The 24,235-nt window shown below is 42.9% G+C and overlaps 3 protein-coding genes and 1 pseudogene across 4 annotated transcripts; 2 read left to right on the top strand and 2 right to left on the bottom strand.

The window, feature by feature from the left end:
- Positions 1 to 2,429: 2,429 nt before the first annotated feature.
- Positions 2,430 to 4,134, bottom strand: LOC103984498 (probable galacturonosyltransferase-like 3). 2 transcript variants are annotated; one of them, XM_009402005.3, is made up of 2 exons: positions 2,800 to 4,134; positions 2,430 to 2,717 (listed from the first exon to the last, which is right to left on the bottom strand). In XM_009402005.3, the coding sequence occupies exon 1, from the start codon at positions 4,073 to 4,075 to the stop codon at positions 3,038 to 3,040; it is 1,038 nt and encodes a 345-aa protein (XP_009400280.1). In that variant the 5' UTR covers positions 4,076 to 4,134; the 3' UTR covers positions 2,430 to 2,717; positions 2,800 to 3,037. The 2 variants fall into 2 exon arrangements, with proteins under 2 accessions (XP_009400280.1, XP_064964602.1); XM_065108530.1 differs by having other exon boundaries at positions 2,430 to 2,670.
- A 1,751-nt stretch (positions 4,135 to 5,885) lies between these two features.
- LOC135612352 (luminal-binding protein 4-like) lies at positions 5,886 to 10,056 on the top strand (annotated as a pseudogene).
- A 27-nt stretch (positions 10,057 to 10,083) lies between these two features.
- LOC103984497 (probable beta-D-xylosidase 6) lies at positions 10,084 to 12,983 on the top strand. The gene is made up of 6 exons (XM_009402003.3): positions 10,084 to 10,862; positions 10,934 to 11,100; positions 11,191 to 11,288; positions 11,360 to 11,710; positions 11,795 to 12,211; positions 12,275 to 12,983. The coding sequence occupies exons 1-6, from the start codon at positions 10,158 to 10,160 to the stop codon at positions 12,871 to 12,873; spliced, it is 2,337 nt and encodes a 778-aa protein (XP_009400278.2). The 5' UTR covers positions 10,084 to 10,157; the 3' UTR covers positions 12,874 to 12,983.
- A 5,279-nt stretch (positions 12,984 to 18,262) lies between these two features.
- Positions 18,263 to 21,788, bottom strand: LOC135612351 (calcium uniporter protein 3, mitochondrial-like). The gene is made up of 2 exons (XM_065108529.1): positions 21,014 to 21,788; positions 18,263 to 18,938 (listed from the first exon to the last, which is right to left on the bottom strand). The coding sequence occupies exons 1-2, from the start codon at positions 21,542 to 21,544 to the stop codon at positions 18,429 to 18,431; spliced, it is 1,041 nt and encodes a 346-aa protein (XP_064964601.1). The 5' UTR covers positions 21,545 to 21,788; the 3' UTR covers positions 18,263 to 18,428.
- Between the last annotated feature and the right edge of the window lie 2,447 nt (positions 21,789 to 24,235).

Genomic DNA, 24,235 nt, shown 5'->3' with positions numbered 1-24,235 from the left:
TCATTTACATAGCTCATACTACTGTTTTCCTCCTTCTCTACCTTGTGCTGACTTAAACATTGGAGGGGTCGAGTCGATAAGCCCCCAACGCAGACCTGTTGTGTAGGACCACAGATAGCCAGGAGAAGACCTTGTCGCTAGGAGATGACCCCATAGTAAGGGAGACCCTCATTCCTCTACTCGGCCTCTTCGTTCCAAGGCTTGATCACCCTCGGTAAACCATCCCTTAAGCGGACCTTCCTCACTGATCCACCACATCAGCACCTCACATCAGTGAGGAGGAGATAGAAGGATAAGCCTACACCTTCGGCAGTGAACCAACCGGGCCGACTTATCACTCGATGGTATTTGTGATACTATTAGGCACCTTGTTCATTTGCCATGACGGATTTCTCTTCACGTGGGTCGAGTTTTCCACACTCACATGCATTGATCATATTTTACTTTGTGTCTTCTTCGTGGCGAATTTGTTCTCATGAAGGTCAGGTTTTTCCTACTTACATGCTTCGAGCACATTTTTTCTTATGCCTTTGTCATTGAGGATTTCTCCTCACATGAGTTGAGTTTTTTTAGACTCATGTGCCTATGACATATTTTGTCTTGTGTTTTCGTCATGACGGATTTCTCCTCACTCGGGTCGAGTTTTCTCGACTCATACGATTTAGACACATTTTTCTTTGTGCCTCCGTCATGATAGATTTATCCTCATATGAGTCAAGTTTCCCTGACTCATGTTCCTCGAGCACATTTTACTTTATGCCTCTATCATAGTAGATTTCTCCTCATACGGGTCGGGTTTTTTTAACTCATGTATCTCAGACACATTTTGCCTTATGCCTCAATCGTGGTAGATTTTTCTTTCACGCAAGTTAGGTTTTTTTGACTCACATATCTTGGGCACATTTTGTCTTGCATCTCCATCATGATAGATTTTTCCTTATGCAGGTCAGGTTTTTCTTACTCATACATCTCGGGTCCATTTGTCTTGTGTCTCTACGTGATGAATTCCTCCTCACTCGGGTTGGTTTTTCCGACTCATATGCTTTGGACATATTTTCTCTTATGCCTCCGTCATGATGGATTTCTCCTCACTCGGGTCGAGTTTTTTCGACTCATGTACATCAAATATATTTTTTCTTACATGGGTTGGGTTTTCTCAACTTATATGCTTTGGGCACGTTTTACCTTATAGCTCTACCATAATATATTTTTGCACTTTTTGAGTACTTCATCCATCAATGTCCCTTCATAATTATCTAAAAGGGACACTTGTCTTAATCATGAGAGGAGAGAGATTGGCTCTCTCCATATAAAATCCTCTCTTACTATATGAGGTGAGACTCATTCTTCTATTTGTAACTCCGTTGTCTCCTCATAAGCCTTCTACTTTGCCACCACGACCTCTTTAGAAGTCTTTTCTACTTTACCGTGGTTCCCTCCAAGGCAAGTCGATCTCCTAATACTTTGTAGTCTCAACATTCGTTCTACAATAAATCAGTCTTCTATCATTCTGCTCTTCTGCCTCTTCAGTTTGGGATATCTTTCTTTTCTCGCACAAGCTCCTCACGATCTCTTAGTCGTTGAATGGTTAAGGTTCGTACTTCATCTTTAGGCAACCCAAGGGCAAATGAGGTCCCGATCTCCACGTCGTCGTGTGAGGTTGTTCTCATGAACCCAAAGGTTCTTCAAGACTTAGAATATATGAAAAGCTCATATAACTATAATTCAATAATGAGTGCACCACTCTTGGATCACTTGCGAACTAGTTATTTCATCATGACCAAGTTTGATTTACAAGCCCCCCGACTTAGTCAACATCCATTCGACCCCACTCTCGGAACCTTTTTCTTATCTTGCAATGGACTTTGATTTCTTAATTTGATTATTATATAGAATAAAATAATTTAATCTATATAATAATAATTTAAAATCACATCCAAATTACGAAGTATTTTTTTAAAAAATTAAAAATAATTATTAAATTAAAAATAAAAAAAGTATAGACATGAACTGCTAACAACTAATCCAATTTGCAATGTGTTATTTCACCGTCTGATCGCCAAATATTAGTTTTCAGTGAGGAACAGCTTATTTTGTAAAGTAGCAGACAGTAATATTAGTTTTTCCCTGCTGCAGACCTCATCATCACCACGGCGTGCTTCCTTACCAAGACAAGCTTCTGAGAGTTGGATAGTTTACTCTCAAAAACACTGTTCGTCCGTGACTCTCCTCACAGACCAACGTTAGCCGGTCATGACTTGTATGAACATACACGCAATTATAGGCTTCACATGCTCAGAATTCTGGGACAGGATTCACCCATCTGCATCCCGTTTCTCTAGGAAAAAGAAGAAATTTCGTCTCTTTCATCAACTTTGAGCGCCTCACATCAACTAGAATACACCAAGTACATATAAAGAACAATGCCATCGAAGAAAGAACTCGGCAACTTGCATTATGCTCTATCTTCCATGAACGACTACAAGTAAAGAACAATCTTCCTCGTTGAGCAAAGCATCACACCAGCTGTCGAGAGCTAATTTTAAGTCAGTAGATTCCTTGCCACCCCGACCGGCAGCCAGCACTCGAGCGCATGTATGTATGGTCCTAATCCAACCACTCCCATAAAGAGAATACCCATCCGTCGTCCCTCCACCGCAGGCTTCGCAGCTGTTGCCCGTCCCCACCCGTTCGCCATGCGTCGATGATCACCAAAACTGTAGTCATCTTTAGTTCGCTTTCTCTCTATCTAATGATTAAATGTTTTTACTCAGAAATAAAAATGAACAGAGACAGCACCGCTGATGTGACGCGGTCCTTTGTACGCGTAGCGGGCCCCGTCGCCAGCTGTTCCGTCCCCACGTTCACTGGCTCTGCCTTTTCTGGGCCAATTGGCTGTCCCACCCCTCCCGGTGGGCCCCGCGCAGACCGACACGAGGAGATGACGGAACTCGGATCGGAGACCGCCGTGCCCGTGGGCCGACCCGATCGCAACGGTGAGATATCGCTGCCGCTGGAGGCGAAGGAGTTGCGGGAATTAGATGTCGGCGAAGAGGTCGTCTCGGCCGTCGCGGCGGAGGAGGTCGTAGGGCGCCCAGAGCGCGTCCAGCTGGCACGGGCGGCCGGCGTCGAGGCGGAGCCACGGCTTCCCCTTGCCACTCCAGTGGAGCAGGCTCACCGGGCCCGGGTGGAGGTCCCGGCACAGACCCTCGACGTTGTCTCCCCCAAGACCGTGCTGGTTCCACCGGTGCTCCACCCCCTTGACCTCGCCGGCGAACACCAGCAGGAACGGCGGCAGCGAGCCAAGCTCGTAGATCCGCGCCTCCCGCTTCTGCACCTCCATCCAGGCCTCCAACTTCCGGGTGTACCCGCCGGCGCGCCATCGGTCGAGGTCCATGACCATGACCCCGGTGTTGAAGTAGCAGGGCGAGCGGCGGCGGTCGTTGAGGGCGTCGGGGTAGACCGGGTCAGACCAGAAGCGGTCTGTGAAGTAGGAGGTGAAGTTGGCGTGGCAGTACTCGGGGGCGGCGAGGACATGGTCCGGGGAGAGGTCGGTGGCCCAGAGGCGGGCGACGTCGTCGACGACGACGAGGTCGGAGTCGAAGTAGATGACGCGGTGGACGGAACGGGGGAGAATGTCAGCGAGGTAGATGCGAGCGTAGTTGAGGGGTTGGTCGAGGGCGCGGCGGACGGAGGAGGAGATGCGGCCACGGACGAGGGCGGGGTCGAAACGGTACACGTCGAAGCTGAGGGAAGGGAAGGAGGCGGACACGGCGGGGCGGAAGCGGCGGGGGCGGGTGGCGAGGAAGTTGAAGGAGATGGATTCCGGGCAGGAGGAATGGCGGAGGATGGAGAGCACACCGGCGAGGGAGCCGCGGAGGTAGGTGGCATCGAGGGTCATAGCGATGTGGATGGTCGGGGCGGAGGCGCAGCCGGGCCCGTTGCGGAATGCCGGGGCCTCGCGGAAGCGAGGAAGCTCCGCCGCGGCATGCAATGTCCACCCGGAGGAGAATGCGGCAGCGAGAAGGAGCGACACCGCCGCTAGGTAGGGGGAGAGAGGCATTGGTGGCGGCATTGAGAGGAGGAGGAGACGAAGAAGCGGTGAGGATAAGATTGGGTAGATGGAAGGAATATTTATGTGACCATTAACGATAGCGAGGAGGGAATACGGAGGGTTCCGAGGAGGCCAGGCTGTATCGACGCGGTTTTGCTCTCGGGATAATTTAGAAACGTGTCGTTGCTTCGTGGCCTTTTTTTTATTTTTTTAGCCGAAAATGGTTATTATTTATAGGTGAAAATTATTTTCAGATAAATTCGTAAACCTTAATTACGTCCGATCATCTTCACTTAACTATTTAAAATGATCTAAAATTATTGAGAAAAAATATATTTGATGTCCTTATCAACATGATGTGGTGTCATACTTCCGATTCATATGCATGGAATCCTCCGTCGTGGAATATCTTTTCCTAACTTAACATATGAAGATTAAAGTTGGGAGAGACTGAGTATATCCTTCTCCATGTCTAAGTTATTTATTTTATTCTCTTACCTATAATTGAGGATGTGTTTTTATAGAAGAGATAGAATATTCTATAAAAATTTCACATAGGAGATGGTTTATAATCGACTCGTTCTAGATTTCTAAGAATATTCTTATAAATATTTCATAAGTAATCAATTTGTAATCGATCCAAATTATCTTTAAATTTTTAAAAATATTTCATAAAAGAGTCTATTACTAGTCGATCTAAATTGCCTGGCTCCTATCCACATGAGTATCATGTTGTTTGAGTCTTTTTCCTTCCATAAGTTTTCATTCCATAATTATATATTTTCTATCAAAAATTATTACTCACTGTTTTATTACAAAATTTATCTTCCCCTCTTATTTTTACAAGTTAACAAAGTAAAAGTTGTTATGTTATACATCAAACATGATATATATGTAATTCGACAGACAATCGTTTTAGCTTATCTTATATTATCTTATACATAGATATTTTTATTATTTTTATTATCTTCCTCTTATTTAGTCTGCATCTTGCTTGGACGTACACCGCCACCGCCACCGCCACCGCCACCACCACCGAGTCGCATCTTGCTTGGACGTACAGGAGGAGGAACTCATTCCCACGTTCTTTAAAGCTACTATTTTTCTCTCCAGTTGCGTGTTACTTAGTTCTGCAGCTCAAGGTCATATGATGCTCGCGCAGTCATAGCTGTCGTTAATGGCAGATGGGAACTCACTACCATTACTCTCTGCTATTTGATGCAATAGAAAGCGGAACAAACAATGGAACATCTTTCACAAAATGGAGCTTTTAATCAACAGAAACAAAGGAGACGACTTTTTATGTCGACTTTCTTTTTCTTTTGTCAGAAACAAAAGCCTGGTCGTTGACGACTGATCTTTTTGTGTTGATTCCTGATGCATATATGGGCTTTTGTTCATGGAACTGTTGATCCGATCACAACATCTTTCTGCAGCATAGATGACAAAAGAAGAGAGCATTTGTGAAGGAAATAGACAACATAGATACGCATGAGATTGAACATGCCCATCTCGGGTTCACGGGTGGAGTCAGGCCGAAAGATCCGATCCAATAAGATTCCTTGTGGTTGTTGTGTGTACGTTACTTCCCATCGCTCGCGTTCTTTGACTGATCAAACGGCTGCAACACGACCACGTCGGTGACAAATCATTACTTCCATCTCATCCGTTCCTCGCCCAATCAGACGGCCGATAGCAACTGCTACTCCCGCGCTGCTTCAACACGGCGACTGTTGGCAGCCTCTCGATTGATCCAACCAACTGTCGAGATCATCCCAACGCAGCACAGACAAATGCCCTTCTTATTGATCGGCCGAAACGAGAAGCCCGTTGCCTTTTAAATCTCGCCCGCGGTGATCTCTTTCTCACGGATCGAGGAACCACCGAAAGGTCTCGAGCGATCGGGCACGGACTTCCCCGGAGACCATTATTCTGATTGTTCTAGCTTTTGATTTAAAGAGAGAGAGAGAGAGAGAAGAGAGAGAGAGAGAGAGAGGCATGGATCGACCGGTTGGAATATGCGGCTCTTTGATTCTGTTAGGGCTACTGCACGCAAGTATGTTGTTGTGATTCCAATCCATGAATCCTTCTGGGTTATTGGGCTATCTGATTTGTTTTTACGTTTATTTTTTCGCTTTGGTAGTCAATTGTGGGATTAAATTGGTTTATCTCAGCTCTTGGGGAGGGATTGGTTTGTGTTGTGATGCGTTTTCTATGGGTTCTTATCCCTTCTTCGGTTGAATCTAGGATTCTGTTGGATTACATTGTACTAGTTGAGGGAAAATCTGTCCTATGAAGATCTGTAATGATGGATTCTGGATATTCAACCATGGTCGAATGATATTTCTGTCCTAAACAATATGATTAAGACCATGTGAGATTGGTATTGACTTTCGAAGAAATTTCGGGGTTAATTCTTATTCTTTTTTAGAGAAGAAGAAAACGCTTCGTATATAAGTTGTCCTTTTTCTATCTTTTCGTTTTGTAGAAGTAATGAAGAGATTGAATGAATTGTATCTTTTTATGTGTACATTGCGTTCATCTCCATTTTGATATAGACACGAGTCATTTGGGTTCCTACGCTCTTTAGTTATACGTCAAGGCATTATGTTGATTGCATGTTGCATCAGCATTTTTAGTGAGTTTTCCTGTGGTGGAGAAAGTGACTTGGTAACCTTTGGGTCGTTTACACTATGTAATCCTGACCCTCAACAAGTTTATAGAACATAGAAAAGCAGGATGCTCATAATGGGTATGGGATGGATGAACCAAATCCTCATTGATCTATTTTTTTGCTTGTACATTCTCGGCAGTACCACTTAATTGCCTGGTTATTTAAATAGAAAAGAAGGAAATTATAGGTGACTTGATTTTAAATGCACCACAATTTTTTTAGAAATGACTATTAAGAAATGTCAACATGTTCTCGAAAGGTTGGAATCTATTCCATTTGAAAACTAAGCTCGTGAAAAGATATATCCTTTTCTTGTGAGATTTTGCTGTAAGGCAATGATAGAAAAAAGATATGCATGTTTGCCTAAATAGTCACCTGTTTTGCTTGTAAGACTGGAGGTCCTTGAATTAAATAGTGACATTATTGTAGAGGAATAGTGTTGCTTACCTCAAACATCTATTTGGACAGGATGTATGTATGCATTTTCGATTGCTAAAGATGAAGCTACAAAGCTGGGAACTGTGATTGGGATTGATCTTGGGACAGCCTATTCCTTTGTTGGTGTTTATAAAAATGGTCATGTGGAGATCATAGTTAATGACCAAGGGAACCGAATCACACCATTGTGGGTGGCATTTACTGATACTGAAATGCTAGTAGGTGAGGCTGCCAAAAATCAGGCAGCTCTTAATGCAGAGAGAACCATTTTGATGTCAAAAGATTAATTGGAAGAAAGTAAGCTTGTTATCTTCATTATCGTCAGATTTTTTTTTTTTTTTAATTTCTATGTTTGTCTTTATAATCTAATGTTTCATGATTTCATCACAGATTTGATGACAAAGAGGTACAAAAGGACATCAAACTTGTTCCATACAAGATAGTAAACAAAGATGGTAAGCCTTACATTCAAGTAAAAATGAAGGATGGGGAGATCAAGGTTTTCTGTCCAGAAGAGATTAGTGCCATGGTTCTAACAAAGATGAAAGAAACAGCTGAAGCATTCCTTGGAAAGAAAATAAAGGATGATGTTGTGACTGTACCTGGCAATTTAATTCATAAGCACTGGTTTATATCACTGATGATTAAGCTATTACTGCAGAGATCTTTTACTAATTTTATCTTGCTGTACTGATTTGTCTTTTCCAACTACTTCAATGATGCCCAGAGGCAGGCCACCAAGGATGCTGGAATAATTGCTGGTCCGAATGTTGCAAGGATTATCAATGAACCGACTGCTGCTGCTATTGCATATGGACTTGACAAGAAGGGTGGGGAAAAGAACATCCTTGTTTTCGACCTTGGTGGTGGATGTCAGTATCTTGATAATTGATACTGGAGTTTTTGAGGTTCTAGCAACAAATGGTGATACTCATCTAGGAGGTAAAGTTCTTATTACATTAGCTAAGTAGCCTTCTGTTTGGTCATCCATTGTTTGATCACACTACTCTTGCAAGCTGATAACTTCTAACGTAAATAAAGAATATATGGGAAAAAAATACCATCTGCCTTGTCAGTCTGCCTCCTTTTGTTATCAATTGTGGAATTGGTCAAATATTAAAGAATGTTGCCTCCATATTCTGATCTGTTGCATCCTGCTCAGTCTGTAGGAGGCTTTACATGAATGTGTGTGTAGGCTTTGTGTATCAGAGAAGAGCCACCTCATCTGACTTCATAGATGGTATTTCGTGGAAAAGAAAAACACAACTTAAGCACACAACTGTAATACACATTTGACTGTGATGTGTGGCGTTAATCTAACTCATTCCCAATTAGCGAGTTCATACGTGTGTGATGAGAAGCATTGTCATGTATGTTTCTGATGGACAGTTGTTCTTGATGATAGGTGAAGACTTTGATCAGAGAATAATGGAATATTTTATCAAGTTCATCAAGAAGAAGCATGGAAAGGATATCAGCACGGGCAATAGGGCACTTGGGAAGCTGAGAAGGGAGTGTGAACGTGCCAAGAGGGCCTTGAGCAATCAGCAGCAGGTCCGCGTGGAGATCGAGTCTCTATATGATGGTTTGGATTTCTCTGGGCCACTTACATTGGCACGGTTCGAAGAATTAAACAATGTTTTGTTTAGAAAGACTTATGAGGCCTGTGAAGAAAGCTATGGAAGATGCTGGGCTGGAGAAGCACCAGATTGATGAAATTGTTCTTGTTGGTGGGAGCACCAGGATTCCCAACGTTCAGCAGCTCCTCCTGAAGGATCTCTTTGATGGGAAGGAGCCAGACAAAGGCATGAACTCAGATGAGGCAGTTGCCTACGGTGCTGCTGTTCAAGGAAGCATTCTGAGTGGAGAGGGTGGCGATGAAACAAAAGGTAACGATCATTGGCTTAAATTCCTCGCAAATTGTTACATGCTATATTAATTTGCATAGACTGTTATTTCTACCAATTGACAAGTCTGAATCCAATTATCTGTAATTTTCTTTTGCCATGCTAATTTTTCTTTGTTTTTCTAATATTGTGAGAAAATATAAATGCAGATACTTCTGCTGGATGTGGCACCCCTTACTCTTGGTATTGAGACTGTTGGTGGAGTGATGACCAAGCTAATCCCAAGGAATACTGTCATCCCAGCCAAGAAATCTCAAATTTTCACCACATACCAAGGTCAGCAGGCTACTGTCACCATTCAGGTATGAATTTAATGGTTAAACTTAATGAAACATAAATATTCTGAAATCTAATTCCATCAATATTCTGAAATCTAATTCCTTTTGAAAGAGTTGCTTACTAGGCTTAATGCTTTGTACAGGTCTACGAGGCGGTGTGCAATCAAATCATCTCTCTAGGTGGCAGCTCAGATGACGACGAGTCAGTCGCATGATTAGCTTTGAGTTCTGGGTTTTAGTGAAGGAGAAAAATTTAGGGAGGAACTTTATGATTCTGTAACAATATGAGTACAGGGAGGAAAGGTTGATGTAGATAAGCAAGTGGATGCTGCATGCTTGCTTCAAGTTTTCATGCTTGGTCTTCAATTGGTTTATTTTTTTGACTAGCCTAATACTTCAGGTTATGCTTTTCAACTGGTTTACCCATTGTGATTTCATGTTCTTCACTCGTTCATGGATCGTTCCTCTTATTTGAGTAGATGTATTTTTCTTTTCCCCTTACTGAGGCATTGATCGATGCTGCATTGTTCTTACATATCTGAATCCAACTCTTTCAATCATGATATAAGGGTACCTTAATCCGAGTTAAATGGGTGGAGCAGATCCAGGTTGCCCAAAAGACTCGTATTTGTTTGAGCACTTACGACGCCGTATTGCAACATCACACAGATGTAGTGTGGTGTAAGCCATAACAGTACAAACTAACTACTTTTGACCCGCTGGAGTTAACTAAAGGCGTCATTTCCTACTCCGATGATAGCACTAAAGCCAACCACCGGACACGACCAAGTCATCTTCAGATCCAGATGAGGAGGCTTCATCTGCATCGGCAATCGATCCTCCAATTCCTCCTCTATCTCTTCACATGCTTCAGTCCACCAATCGCCTGTGACGAGCTCCCGAAGGCGGCATGCGAGCCCCCAGGCTACGCCTCCTTCCCCTTCTGCAACACCTCCCTCCCCGTCCACGCCCGCGCCCGCGCCCTCGTCTCCCTCCTCACGCTCCCGGAGAAGATCCAGCAGCTCTCCAACGGCGCCGCGGCCGTCCCCCGCCTCGGCCTCCCGGCCTACCAATGGTGGTCCGAGTCCCTCCACGGCGTCGCCTCCAACGGCCCCGGCGTTGCCTTCGGCGGCCCCGTCCGCGCCGCCACCGGCTTCCCCCAGGTCATCCTCTCCGCCGCCGCCTTCAACCGGACGCTATGGCGCGCCCTGGCTCGCGCCATCGCCGTCGAGGCCCGGGCCATGCACAACGTTGGTCAGGCCGGCCTCACCTTCTGGGCGCCCAACATCAACATCTTCCGGGACCCTCGTTGGGGCCGCGGGCAGGAGACTCCCGGCGAGGACCCCCTGGTGGCGTCCGAGTACGCCGTCCAGTACGTAAAGGGATTCCAGGGCGAGTACGACGGCGGCGGCAGCTCCAGCTCGATGATGCTCTCCGCCTGTTGCAAGCATTACACTGCTTATGATCTGGAGAAGTGGGGCAATTTTACTCGATACACGTTCAATGCTCAGGTATGGCCGAGATAAGTGTTTGGTCTGATCTTGTTGTTGATTGGATTGGGCATCATACTGTTCGTCATCAGGTGACAGAGCAGGACATGGAGGACACATACCAGCCTCCATTCCGGAGCTGCATCCAAGAAGGCTATGCGAGTTGCCTCATGTGTTCCTACAATCAAGTCAATGGCGTGCCCGCTTGTGCTCGAGGCGATCTTTTAGAGAGAGCTCGAAAGGAATGGGGATTCCAGGGGTAATCGATGCCCGTCCACTGTTCGATCATATCACAGACTCTTGCTCGCTCGTGCTCAATAGAGCTCACTCATTAGGGACGAAATTGCAGGTACGTGACCTCAGACTGTGATGCTGTTGCGATCATCTATGAAGACCAGAAGTACTCTGCTTCCCCTGAAGATTCCATAGCCGATGTTCTAAAAGCAGGTACCGATCCCCAAACCTAACGTTGTCTTCTCCATCGAGATCATGTGTTGAACTGCATGCTCTTTGCGAAGGAATGGATATCAATTGCGGAACGTATATGCTTCGGTTCACCGAGTCCGCAGTGAAGATGGGGAAGGTGCAGGAGGAAGACATCGATCGCGCGCTCCTCAATCTATTCTCGGTTCAGCTGAGGCTTGGCCTCTTCGATGGCGATCGAGCCAAGAAGCGGTTTGGGCGGCTAGGACCCGACAGTATTTGCACTGCGGAGCACCGGCAGCTTGCTCTTGAAGCTGCGAGGCAGGGCATCGTCCTCCTCAAGAACGACAGAGGTTTTCTGCCCCTGAGGAAGCATGAGGTGTCTTCCTTGGCCATAATAGGCCCTGCGGCCGACGATGCGAGCATCTACGGCGGCGATTACACAGGTAGACGATGCCTCGCAATTAGCCTCGTCGAGTGAATTCTCTGCATCCTGATGCAGGCAAATTGTTTGTTCTAATTGCTCACAGGCGTTCCCTGCGACCCGATCACGTTCTTGGACGGCATCCGGTCTTATGTTCCGAGAACATCGTCCGCTCCCGGGTGCATCGACGTGCCCTGTCAATCCAAGGATGGATTCGAGGAAGCCGTGACCGCCGCCAAATTTGCAGACGTAGTCATTGTGGTTGCTGGACTCAACCTCACAGAAGAAACCGAAGACCACGATCGGGTCAGCCTCCTGCTGCCCGGCAAACAGATGGATCTCGTAAGGGCCGTCGCCGGCGCCAGTAAAGCTCCGGTCGTGCTCGTCCTCATGGGCGGTGGCCCCATAGACGTTTCCTTCGCAGCAGATGACCCATTGGTCGCTAGCATTCTCTGGATCGGATACCCAGGTGAAGTGGGAGGGCAAGCGCTCGCAGAGGCTCTCTTCGGCGACGCCAACCCAGGTGAATCCATCACTTGCATGTTCCATGGACACCATGAATGCTGACAGTCTTCGTCCGAAACAGGTGGGCGGTTGCCGGTGACATGGTACCCAGAATCCTTCACCGACGTCCCCATGAACGACATGAACATGAGAGCTGATCCCTCGCGAGGCTATCCTGGGCGAACCTATCGATTCTACACAGGCAAAGCGGTCTATGAATTCGGCGACGGGTTGAGTTACTCGAGCTACTCCTACAAGTTCTTGCGGGCGCCTCAAAGGATTAGGCTGTCAGGATCATCTGCCGAGAGTTACATCGACAGGGAGCCTCCATACGCGACGAAGGATGGACGCGATTTCCTGGGAGTCGAGGAGGTCTCGTCTTGTGATGCACTGAGATTTCGTGTGCAGGTGTCTGTCGTCAACAAGGGCGATGTGGACGGCAGCCATGCTGTGTTGCTGTTCTGGAGACCGAGGGCGATCGGCGAAGGCTCGCCGCGGAAACAGTTGATTGGATTCGAGCGCGTGCATGCAACAGCTGGTGGGGAAGCGGAAGCTGAGATCGTGGTTGACCCATGCAAGCATCTAAGCGTAGTCAATGAGAAGGGGAGGCGGCTGCTGCCTCTGGGAGCTCAGGTTCTGGCGCTGGGGGATTTGGAGCACCAGTTGCTTATTGAGGCCTAAAGATGGGAGGCGAGAATAAGAGATTGAACGTAGAAGTGGGTCAGATATTTGTTAATGATTTATGAAGGCAATTACCGGATACAGATTAATTGACCTTATTAATTTGATGAGCCTCGACCACTTGCATAAAAGATTTAAGTCCAATATTAGGTTCATTCAAATATTATATGTTGAAATATATATATATATATATATATATATATGTATATATATATATGTATGTATGTATGTATATATATATATATATATATATATATATATATATATATATATGTATGTATGTATATATATATATGTATGTATGTATATATATATGTATATATGTATCTATGCATATATATATATATGTATGTATGTATATATATATGTATGTATGTATATATATATGTATGTATGTATATACATATATATGTATGTATATACATATATATGTATGTATATACATATACATATATATATATACATATACATATATATATATACATATACATATATATGTATATATGTATATACATTATCTGCACATCAACCGCCACCACCACTAGCATCGACACCCATCGAAATCCCCTCAATCGATGTGATACTAATATATTAGGATTGTTGGATTCACGAAACTACTAGCGGAAGGAGCCCCCCACTCCCCAATGTTAGAGTTTAGCACATTATTGCACCACCGCTCTACTCCGCCCAAATTTGAGACCCAATCAGTGAATTCAATGGATGACTCCTTGAGAGTCCAATTGAGGTAAATTGACCAATGCTTAGATATACGAGATGTGACAGGAGTTCCAATAGTCCAAGGGGGAGAATCCTATCGATTCCACCTCAAGTCGATCCTCATTCACTCAAAACTTCTAAGAGGAACCAATCTCGACCAAATTTCATCTCCCATCGTAGTATCAACTCGGTTGAACATACTATCGCCTTCTACACCTAGATGTCTCTTTATGACACCTCAGATGCTTTGATATGCCATGTGTTCCCAATGATGCTAATAGGCCTAGAGCAGGAGTAGTACACTCATCTGAAGCCACTCTTGGTTGGCTCCTTCGCTCAGCTCGCTAAAGAGTTCGAACTCTACTTCCTCATGAATGTATGCTCGAGGCCATCTACGACAATGTTGCTTGGACTCAAGCAAAGGGAGGAAGAGATACACTCTAACTTTGTTAGTCGATTCATTAATGAGATCGAGGCATGCAAGAAGCCCATCCATCACTCATGATTCAAGCCTTCATGATAGAGCTTAGGTCCTTTCGCATATTTTGGTCATTGGTGAAGAGGCCACAAGCGAGCATACTCAAGGTTCTCTAGAGGGCCAATCAATTCATAGCCACCGAGGCGATGGTCTCAAGTAAGTGTGAGGAGATGTGCAAAAGATTGCGACAAGAGCGACCATCGTTGGTTCCAACCCTAAGATCACTTAAGTGAAGAAAACAAGACCGACCCAAGCTGCCTTGCCTTAGACCCAAGTTAACCCTCTTTAATATAACAAGAACTAAGGTCTTCTTGCTAATAAAAGAAATGAGTTCTTGAGGTCGAATATGAACTAAGGTGTATGAGCAAGCTCTATGGCTCGAGTTTAAAATCTCCAATAATAATGTCGAATATGAAGTACTTCTCTTAGGGCTCTAATTCGCTTGATAACTCCAGGTATAAGATTTGATGGTATTTTGTGACTCACAACTAGTCATGAATAAGCCCAAGTCGGGAGCATGGTGAAGTACCTTATCGAGGTGCTATGGTTAGCCCAAAGCATCTCCCAACTCAGCATGTTGCAGGTACCTCACGCAAAAAAATACCCAAGCTGACACACTAGCTACGTTAACCTCCATCCGAGCTTCAAGGGAGGGCTGCCCGATAGTTGAGACACTGTTAATCGAAACCATTGAAAGGCACGATGTGGCCATGGCCGAGGAAAAACTAAGCTGGATCAACGAGATCCTATGCTACAAGAGACACAGGACATTCTATGTTGATCTTGTAGTGACTCAAAGGGTTAGGCATCATCAAGTATAGTATTGCATACGTAACAATCTCTTATACCGAAAATCCTTCAACCAACCTTTCCTTAGGTGCCTGACACTATAAAAAGTCGAGAAGATACTTGTTGAGGTGCATAAAAGTATTTACGAGAAGCACAAAGGTGGACAAACCCTAACATTCAAGGTACTTCGGTAGAGGTTATGTTGGTCAATGTTGCACAAGGACACGATCACTTATGTTTGGAGGTGCCACTAGTGCCAAAAGTTTACTCGGGTATTACACTAGTCGGTGGTCCCTTTGTGCCTGATTTATTACACATGGCCCTTTGTCTAATAGGGCATGGACATCCTAAGACCCTTTCCACTAGCTTTTGACTAGTAAAAATTTCTCATCATGAGAGTAGACAACTTTATAAAGTGGGTGGAGGTCGAGCCACTAGCTTCAATGACTAAGAAGTAAATTAAGGGATCTATATGGAAAAACATCATTACTCACTTCAGGATCTTAAGGGACCTCATCATCGATAATGGGACTCAAATCAATAATGTAAAATTCAGAGAGTTTTTCTAGTCCTATGGAATTCAGTTGAGGTTCAGTTAAGTAGCTCATCTATAAACCAACGATCTTGTTGAGGTCACCAACCAGACCATTCTCGATGGATTGAAGAAGTGGGTCATCGGAGCAAAGGGCACCTAGGTAGACAAGCTACTAAGCATCTTGTGGACCTCCCATATGACACCCATGATCGGCTCGGGGGAATCCCCATTCAACTTGGCATTCAGCACTAAGTCCATTTTGTCGCCCGAGATTGTCTTCCCATCACCTCGGGTTGAGAGCTTGGATAAAGAAACCTCGAAGGAGAGACTTCGAGCTAGATTTGACCCGATCAATGAAGTTAGAGTTGAAGCACATTTATATGTATTGAGATATAATAGGGCGGTGGCAATGCTCTATGATCGATGAGTTTGCTCTCGAGTGGTTAGACTAAGGGATTTAGTTCTCCGAAAGGCTGAGGTCAGCGACCCAACTAAGTCCCAAGGGAAGATGACACCAATGGAAAGGATCTTATTAAGTCATCGAAGTCATCCAAGCTACGACATATCACCTTAGGATAACTGAGTTTGTGATGTTGTTAAGAATATGGCATATCGCCAACTTGAAGAAAATTTATCCCTAAGAACTCGAGTATTGCAAGCTAGGAAAGGCTAACTCTCGATATCGAATGATAGCATATTAGGCCAAGGGTATCAGTTAAAAGATGCATCTTTTAAGTGCCAATTGTGAAGTAAGAAAAGAGAATTCTATTACCACCACTTCATTTTGGTAGCATGTGTCGATCAGGACCTCCGAGGGGGAGCAGTAGAGCTACTTCTCCATCCTCGGGCATAGAGATTCATGACAGTATTGCTCCATAATCGAGTCTTCACCCTACACCTTTTGCATCTCCCTCAAACCTTTCCATCGAGATTACAACGATGTCTTTTGGGTCATATTTGATAGGTCGACCATATGTAAGGCTATGAAGGGCAGGGCCTTTCCCTTACACTAGTCCAATATTGATCTTGGCCTACTCTCTCTTTTTCTCAAGTCCGACTTGGAACTCTGACCTCTTGGAGGCGCTAGTGCTGCAATCAGTGGAGGCTCTATTTCCTGAGTCAGCTCTTTGAATGTGTCACCCCTTTGAGGGTGCAAAGTCATCTTCACTATAACCTTGTGCTTCTTCTTTGGTCGGTTGCTACTACCATGATGGTCAGACCGAGATAGATCCAACGCCTCTACCGATGGCTTACGAGAGGTCATCATGACTGAATCGAGCTCCGTCACGCCCAACAAAGAGCTAAGCTCCTTTCTCTTCAAAACGTGTAGATTCATGCTTATAGAAGATTCAAATCACAAAACTGAAGATCGAAAAGAAAGGTCAAGTAAAACGAAAAAAAGTTTGGATCGTACTCGAGAAGCTGGGCTGAGACCCACATCGATCAATCACTTTTCATCTATCTTTCATATTACGAAGAAAATTATATCTTTCCGTCAAAATACTTGATCTGTCTCCTAGTCCGATAAAATGGAAAGAGTATAATTAATACAACATACTAATTGAGTTAGGTTGAACCCCGAATTTTAATTTGAACTCGCGAGGAAGAGATGGTCTTGGAAAATATATTGCTGTCCTTAGAATCTTCCAGCAGTTAGGTAATAATCACTTATATATATATATATATATATATATATATATATATATATATATATATATATATATATATATATATATATATATATATATATATATATATATATATATATATATATATATATATATATAATCGAAAACAAGACGATAAAAGAGGAAGGGAGAAATCCCAACAGACATGTCATGCTGAAAGGTTTGCTTCACATAATGGTTTGAGACCTGCCACGGCGAAGATGCACCGAATGGTTCGTCTATGTTTCACGTGCCTCTGACGGCCTGACAACGACGTAAAACTGTTACGTCTCCTTCACGCTCGTCAGAGTGGAATACTCAAGCGACAAAACCATGGCCGTATGTTGGCGTCTAGCACGAAGAAAGATCGGACGGCCAGCCTTCCCTATTCGGTGTCGTGAAATGATTGGCCACCACGGAGCTTACTGTGACGGTACGCTACTTCCTACCGAGAAGCACTTTCCGGATGGTGATGCTTATCTGATTGATGTGAATTCAATGATCGATCTTTTCCTATTAATCGATATTAAAAATGATGGAAAAAAAAATACTTGTCAGATTTATTATGTTTGTGAGCTAAGAAGTTAATGCCTAAATTTTCCCAACAGTTCATGAAAATACGGGAATAAGGATTACTCGAATCAGATACAGTTTTGTTTATTTCAACAAAGATTCGACTACCTTTTTCTTTATCTCGAATAATTGTCATATTTTCATTAGATTATTATTTTTTAATAAATATAAAGTATTAAACAAAGGTAAACGATTGAGATGGATGCTTGTAATTTGCACTCATATGACACTTTGGAAGTGGAACAAAATGTAGAGACGCTACCAAATGTTGTTACATATGCTCTATATGGTAATGGAAAAAACATACATATAACACATGTAATGGAATGAAAGAAAAAAAAAATCAAATAATCTAATGAGCAGACAAGGCTGGAAAATGGGCACTGGTAACTGCTGCTGCTGCTGTGTGATTCCATCCCAAGCATCAGCATCATACATGATAACAACAACAATTTGCTGCAGACCTACAAACTAAACCGTAAATAAGAGCAACAATTTGCTGCAGACTAGGAACCGAAACCGTATTCAACACAAAGTTTGCCTGCAACCGAAGAAGTTTGCGTCTAATGTTAATTAGACAAGCAAAATAAATAGCAATCTTCAGGTCAGCTGCTTCGATATTGTGTGGCATGATCATAAATTCATGTCAGTGTCCATCGAATTCCATTGATTATTATCACGATACAATTGTATATGTTTCTCAGTAAATTCTTAGGCCGCAAAAAATTGTGAGATCAGAACATCTCCTTTCTCTGGTTAGCTTGGTTTATTTCCTTACCATCACCTACAGCATAAATCACTGTGATGACCCAATCAGTGATGGGCTCTTCACATGGCAATGGCAATAGGAAGGGGATGTGAACTCAAGGTGTGGTAGCAGCGGTGGCGGCAGAGGGCGCAGGAAAGATTGGCTGAGTTCATTGAAGCGACTCAAGTCAAAATTCTGAGATTCCATGAGGCGCTTCTGCTTGGCGGCAAAGCGGCTTGCGAAGTAGCCCTTGAACGAGGGTTCCTTGTAGCTCCTGAGGAAGAAGGCGTAGCGGGCCATGAAGTAGACGGAGGTGAGATAGAAGCAAATTGGTTCCATCACATCCCACGACAGCTCCCAGAAAGTGACCCTCATCAAAGCAGCTGTGCCTGCCAACATGAATCCCAGCCCACACTGCAGCTCCTTCCTGACTTGATTTGCCGCTCTCTGATCGATCTCTGCTTTCGTCTCTTCCATCTTCCTCAATTCTTCTCTACATTGATCGTAGTGATGATGGTTCAATGACGATGGGATCATATTCTCAATTGCTTTGGCAACCTGCAGTTTATGAAGGGGCAGCCAAAAGAAATACAAAAGACTCACTCTTCTTCTCAATTAACTAGTTTCCATGATGTTATGCAGAATCTATCATTCCAGTGGTCCAGAGATTAAAATAAATGTACATATGTTGAGAAAAGATTATGACGAGATGTCAAATGAAAAAACTAACAAATGTTCTCTAAATTCTATGCTTAACAAAATCTAACATGAAACTTGTAGTCCAGTGTTCCATAGATCAGAACAAAATTATAATGAGAAAGGATGATGATGAGATTCCTAATTCGAACCAAGATTGCAGTATCAAATAACAAACTGATAAAAGTGGTAAGTTCCGCGATTGAACAAATATCCCTATATGCAAATGGTTATCACACAAGTAAAATGGAGTTTCTATCCTTCTAGTGGCCCATAGATCATGATTTAAACAAGAAGGTTATGAAAAGAATGCTAATTCGAACAAACTGAAAAAAGTTAAGTTCAGAGTTTATGCTTTACACTGCCCTCTTGCCGCAAATGGTTATCAGTTACGTAACATGAACTTTCTATCATTTCAGTGGCTCATAGATCACGGCAAAATCAAGATGAAAACAAATACAACAGGAGCCCTAATTTTGAACAAAAATTGAAGCTTAAAATAACAAGCTGATAAAAGTTATAAATTCTATGCTTAACCCCTTCCAAGAAGGTTAACAGTTAAGTAATATGAAGTTCTATTGGCGCACATATGATGTCCAATTGCACATGTCTGATAATATACATATGGTCCATAGATCACAATAAAATTATGATTTAAGTTCTAAGTTCTATCCTTAACAAATTCCCCTAATTGCAAAGCCTTATCAGTTTGAGGCTAATACCATTTTAGTGGTTCATAGACCATGATAGAGTTCACATAGAAAATGTATTATCAACAAGACTCCTAATTCCAACCAAGATTGCTGCTTCAAATAACCAACTAATAAAAGTTAAGTTCTAAATTGCAAACAAAAAAAACCTTACCACAAAAGGTTATCAGTTAAGAAACTTGAAGTTTCTTTCGCTGACATAGTCCATAAATAACAACAAAATCAAAATGAAAAGCAGTTATAAGAACCTTATTTTCAACCAAGATTGGAGCTTTAAATAACAAGCTGGATAAAAGTTTTAAATTCTATGCTTAAAAAAATTTCCTTGCTGCAAGGTTGTCATTTTTCATTAATTCTTTTGGCACACATCTAATGTCCATTTTTATGTGTGTGTGTATATAAACACACACACTTGGATCCTCTACATCATATCCAATGTCGTATATCTAAAAAATGAGAAATTAAAAAAAAAAGAAAAAAGAAAAGAGGTAAACTATATACTCCAATTCCATATTTAATAAAAATTCATTAAGGCCCCTCATTCCATAATTTTTTTGGAAAATGAAGAATGTGAATATCAAATTCTTTTGCCTTAAATCTCCCAAGCTATGCAACAATTATTTCATAAAATGCACCCGTTCCTATTCAAATTAGAACTGATAGCTATACAGAACTGGAGAATAGAAAAATTAAATGCACGAATAAGAAATCTTAACCAGTTCTTTTAAGATTAAGGGCTACTTTGTAACATGAAGTCGAATGCAAGATGTTAGGATGTCTGGTGTGTGTCAATGGTCGAATCATTATTTGTATGATGAAAATATGAAATTGTGCATAATTTTTTTCTTTTTCTTTCTTCCTGAAGGTTTTCTTTTTCTCTAGATCAAGAAGATTTTTTTGCTCCAATATATTTTTTTTCTTTTGTGCCGATCTAACTCCAGTATACCACAGGGATTCCCCCCCAAAAAAATCTTAATAAAACAGTCTGCAGCAGTTGTAATGCCACCAATCTCCTGTTTTTAACCCCTTCCTTTTTGTTCCTGCTGAAAGAGAGACATAGAAAACCCGGAGAAAAACTTGATCAGATCTCCATTCATTTCACAGAAACAACCTCCGAACTCAGACAAATTCTATAAATGTAACAACACAACAAAAAATAAAAATAAAAAAAAGAAAAAGAAAATTAATTTAACAGAACAAAAAGAAGGAATTACTACAAGTTAATACCTCTTCGGGCCTCAGAAAGACGACGTTGCCAAGAACTATTACGATTCCCGACTTGTCGAGGGATCGCGCAATCTCCAATCCCTTCTCGCCATTCGAGGCCTCGCAGCAAATCCGGACGAAGTCCGTGTACGGGACACAGCTCTCGCCCGTCGCCACCAACCTCGCCCGCGCCGCAGCCACCTGTGACGCTCTCACCACCTTCCTCACCTCCTCCAACGACACACTCTTCTCCTCCTCCGCCTCCGACTCCCCCTCCGTCACCGCGATTGGCTTCGGCGGCGGCGGCGGCGGCGGGAGGAGCCCGTCGAGGCGGATCCTGTCCGGGCACAGGCAGCGTATCCGCTCCGCGATCCGGTCGCCCCCGAAGGGCATCGCGGAGCGGTCCGGCGGCAGTGCCGGCTGGAAGAAAGGCCGCTTCTGGAGGAAGGAGGATCGGCGGGGTGGCGAGGGGCGGCTGGCCGGAGCGGGCGCGGTGGACGGGCGGAGGAGAGAGGCGAATCGCCGGGCGAGGGTCTTGCGGAGGGCCGCCATTAGATCAAGGCAAGGGATCGGGAAACGTTCGAGTCCGAACCAACAAGGCTTCTTCTTCGAGTCGATCGGAACTAATGGGAAGGAGGCTTAAATAGACGGTCGATAAGGGATGACGATAAATTGGCGATACAAAGGAGGCCGCCAATCCGATTTAGAAAAGGAAACGATCGCCTTTTTTATGGGGTTTCCCCCTTTTACTTCTTCCTTCTCGGCGATGGCGATGACACGATGTTGGAACCAACCGCCCACAAAATTGGATCGCATGTTGCTCGTTGCTTAATATTATGTGGCCATTAACGCCGTACATAACACACATCAAACAAAATCACAACAATGTTCCCATTATTTTTTGACTGACCTCTTCACCTCATAGCAAAAGCCAGATGGCAGTTCAGTTGTAATATTCGCCACATATTCTTCTTGTGGGTCGTGCCTCAATCCGTGACTTACGTGGCGTCTCCGCCTCCTGGAATGACGACATGCACGGCTGGCCATTACCGCTGAAATATAATATATATATATATATATATGGGTTTTTTTTGAGAATATAAATGAACGTTTAATGATCAGCTAATGCCAACTGGCATAAGATCAATAGGAGTTGGCAATGAGCAGTCATCGGCGAGGGCGATGTTACCGTTGCTCCATTTGGAATTCGCTTTCTTACTTTGTCGATATTATTTTTGATGATATTTCGAGTTCTCGATAAATATATTTGCTACTTTAAATTACGTTAACATTTTAATTATATTTAAAATAAATCTTGGCACCTTTCGCCGACACCACCGAAAAATAATAATAAGAATTCCTTCCAATAAAAAAGGGGGGGGGGGAGGGTTTGATCACCGACGCAACGAACGGCAATTAGTATTAGTAGTTAGTGATTGATTTGATTGGAGTGACGATTCGGGCTTCTTCTGCTTCGGACGACGCGGCGATGAGTCATATGTTCCCGTTTATACGCTTAATTATGTTGCACGTGATGACGACACGACACCACATGCTTATCTTGGTGGGTTATCGGCTCATAATTTTCTGGAGAGTGGGTTTGGTGTTTGCTGTGACGGTGCTGACTGGGTTGGGTGCCTACCGAAACATATCGATGACAAATTAATGATAGGTGACAGAATTTTTCTCCGATTTATTTTTGTTTTGATGTTCTAAAAGATAAGAATGCTAATTTGTTGGTTCTTATTTGATATATTGGTTCTTATTGAGTTAGTCAACATGACATGATGGAGGTTTGGTGGTTTGATAAACATAAAGTCATAGAAATGACTCTAATGAATTTTAATATGAATAATATTTAAGACCAATGTGACTTACAAATCATTGTGAATTATTAATTGGATAAATCTTATCGAATATATTGGGGATTTGATATGTGAACATCTGAATATTAGTTTATTATTGACTCAATACCTATTAAAATAGCGATTAAATGACTCACATGACATTTGGTGATTGATTCTTCACGTTTCACAATCTTGCATAATTATTTTTATAAATTAACTCTTCATTTAATTTTAATTATAACAAAACACAAGGCCTAATATGTATTATTATATTTAGAGGAGACTATACTAAGCTCTCTTATCCTTCCCAATCTCTTATAATTTTACTATTTTCTAAATACTAATTTAAGAATTAAAGTAATTTTTATCAAATATATAATTTAACAAACTATTTATCATGCGCAGTCATCTATGGATACTAAGCCCGATGATAGAAACAAATACGAATCTAAATCGATTTCATCACTCGACATTTTGAACAATAAAAAATTATATTAAAGAGTTCGAACTTATCGAATTTGATCATCGCGATAATAAATTATGAAAAAAATATATAGATCACTTGGGTTCATGTTCTCTTGTTAGGATTGATCGAAGATACGATAAAGGTTAGCTCCTAAACCTAACGAATCTAAAATAAGGTGGAGCTCTCCACCGTGAATATTCGTTTCATGGAAAGCATCAGTCACATCAGCCACCGCTCAACTTGGAAGAACAAAGACACCGGCGGGGAAAGCGGATGGAGTCAGACGCCATGGTGGTCGCATGTGCGCGGTGGGAATCACCACTCCGTAGAACGAAGCTCGCCAGGTTGAGAATCCTTGCAACACCCAAGTTTAGCTTTTGCAAGTGGCCATTCCATGATCACTACGGATGACTTCTTATTCTCTCTCTCTCTCTCTCTCTCTCTCTTTCTCTCTCTCATCTTTCTGGTTTTGATCCAAATGATGAGTGGAGACCAGAAACATGAGAAAGAAAGGAGTTGGTGACTATTTTTTTGGCATTCATATGGGCAATGTAATCCTCTCTCTCTTTCTCTCTCTCATCTTTCTGGTTTTGATCCAAATGATGAGTGGAGACCAGAAACATGAGAAAGAAAGGAGTTGGTGACTATTTTTTTGGCATTCATATGGGCAATGTAATCCTCTCTTTGGTTTCTTGAATTGTTCTTGAGAGTTAGTGGGTTTTAATGGTGATTGGGAACATTTGGGATTGACTATGTTGATTTGTGTTCTTTTCATCGATGTGATTCGTACGAATCGAAATATATTGTTCGATCAAAAGCATTATTCTCGGATTCCATTTTACACCATCAACGTCTACTCAAAGCATCCGAAGGTCTCATCGCAGTACGATGATGTTATCTTAGATTCTTCTTTCTTTCTTATGTTATTCT

The sequence above is a fragment of the Musa acuminata genome, chromosome BXJ2-5, assembly GCF_036884655.1.
Source record: "Musa acuminata AAA Group cultivar baxijiao chromosome BXJ2-5, Cavendish_Baxijiao_AAA, whole genome shotgun sequence".
Classification (NCBI taxonomy): Eukaryota; Viridiplantae; Streptophyta; class Magnoliopsida; order Zingiberales; family Musaceae; genus Musa; species Musa acuminata.
Note: the sequence above shows the minus strand (reverse complement) of the source record. Positions and strands in the feature narration are given on the sequence as shown.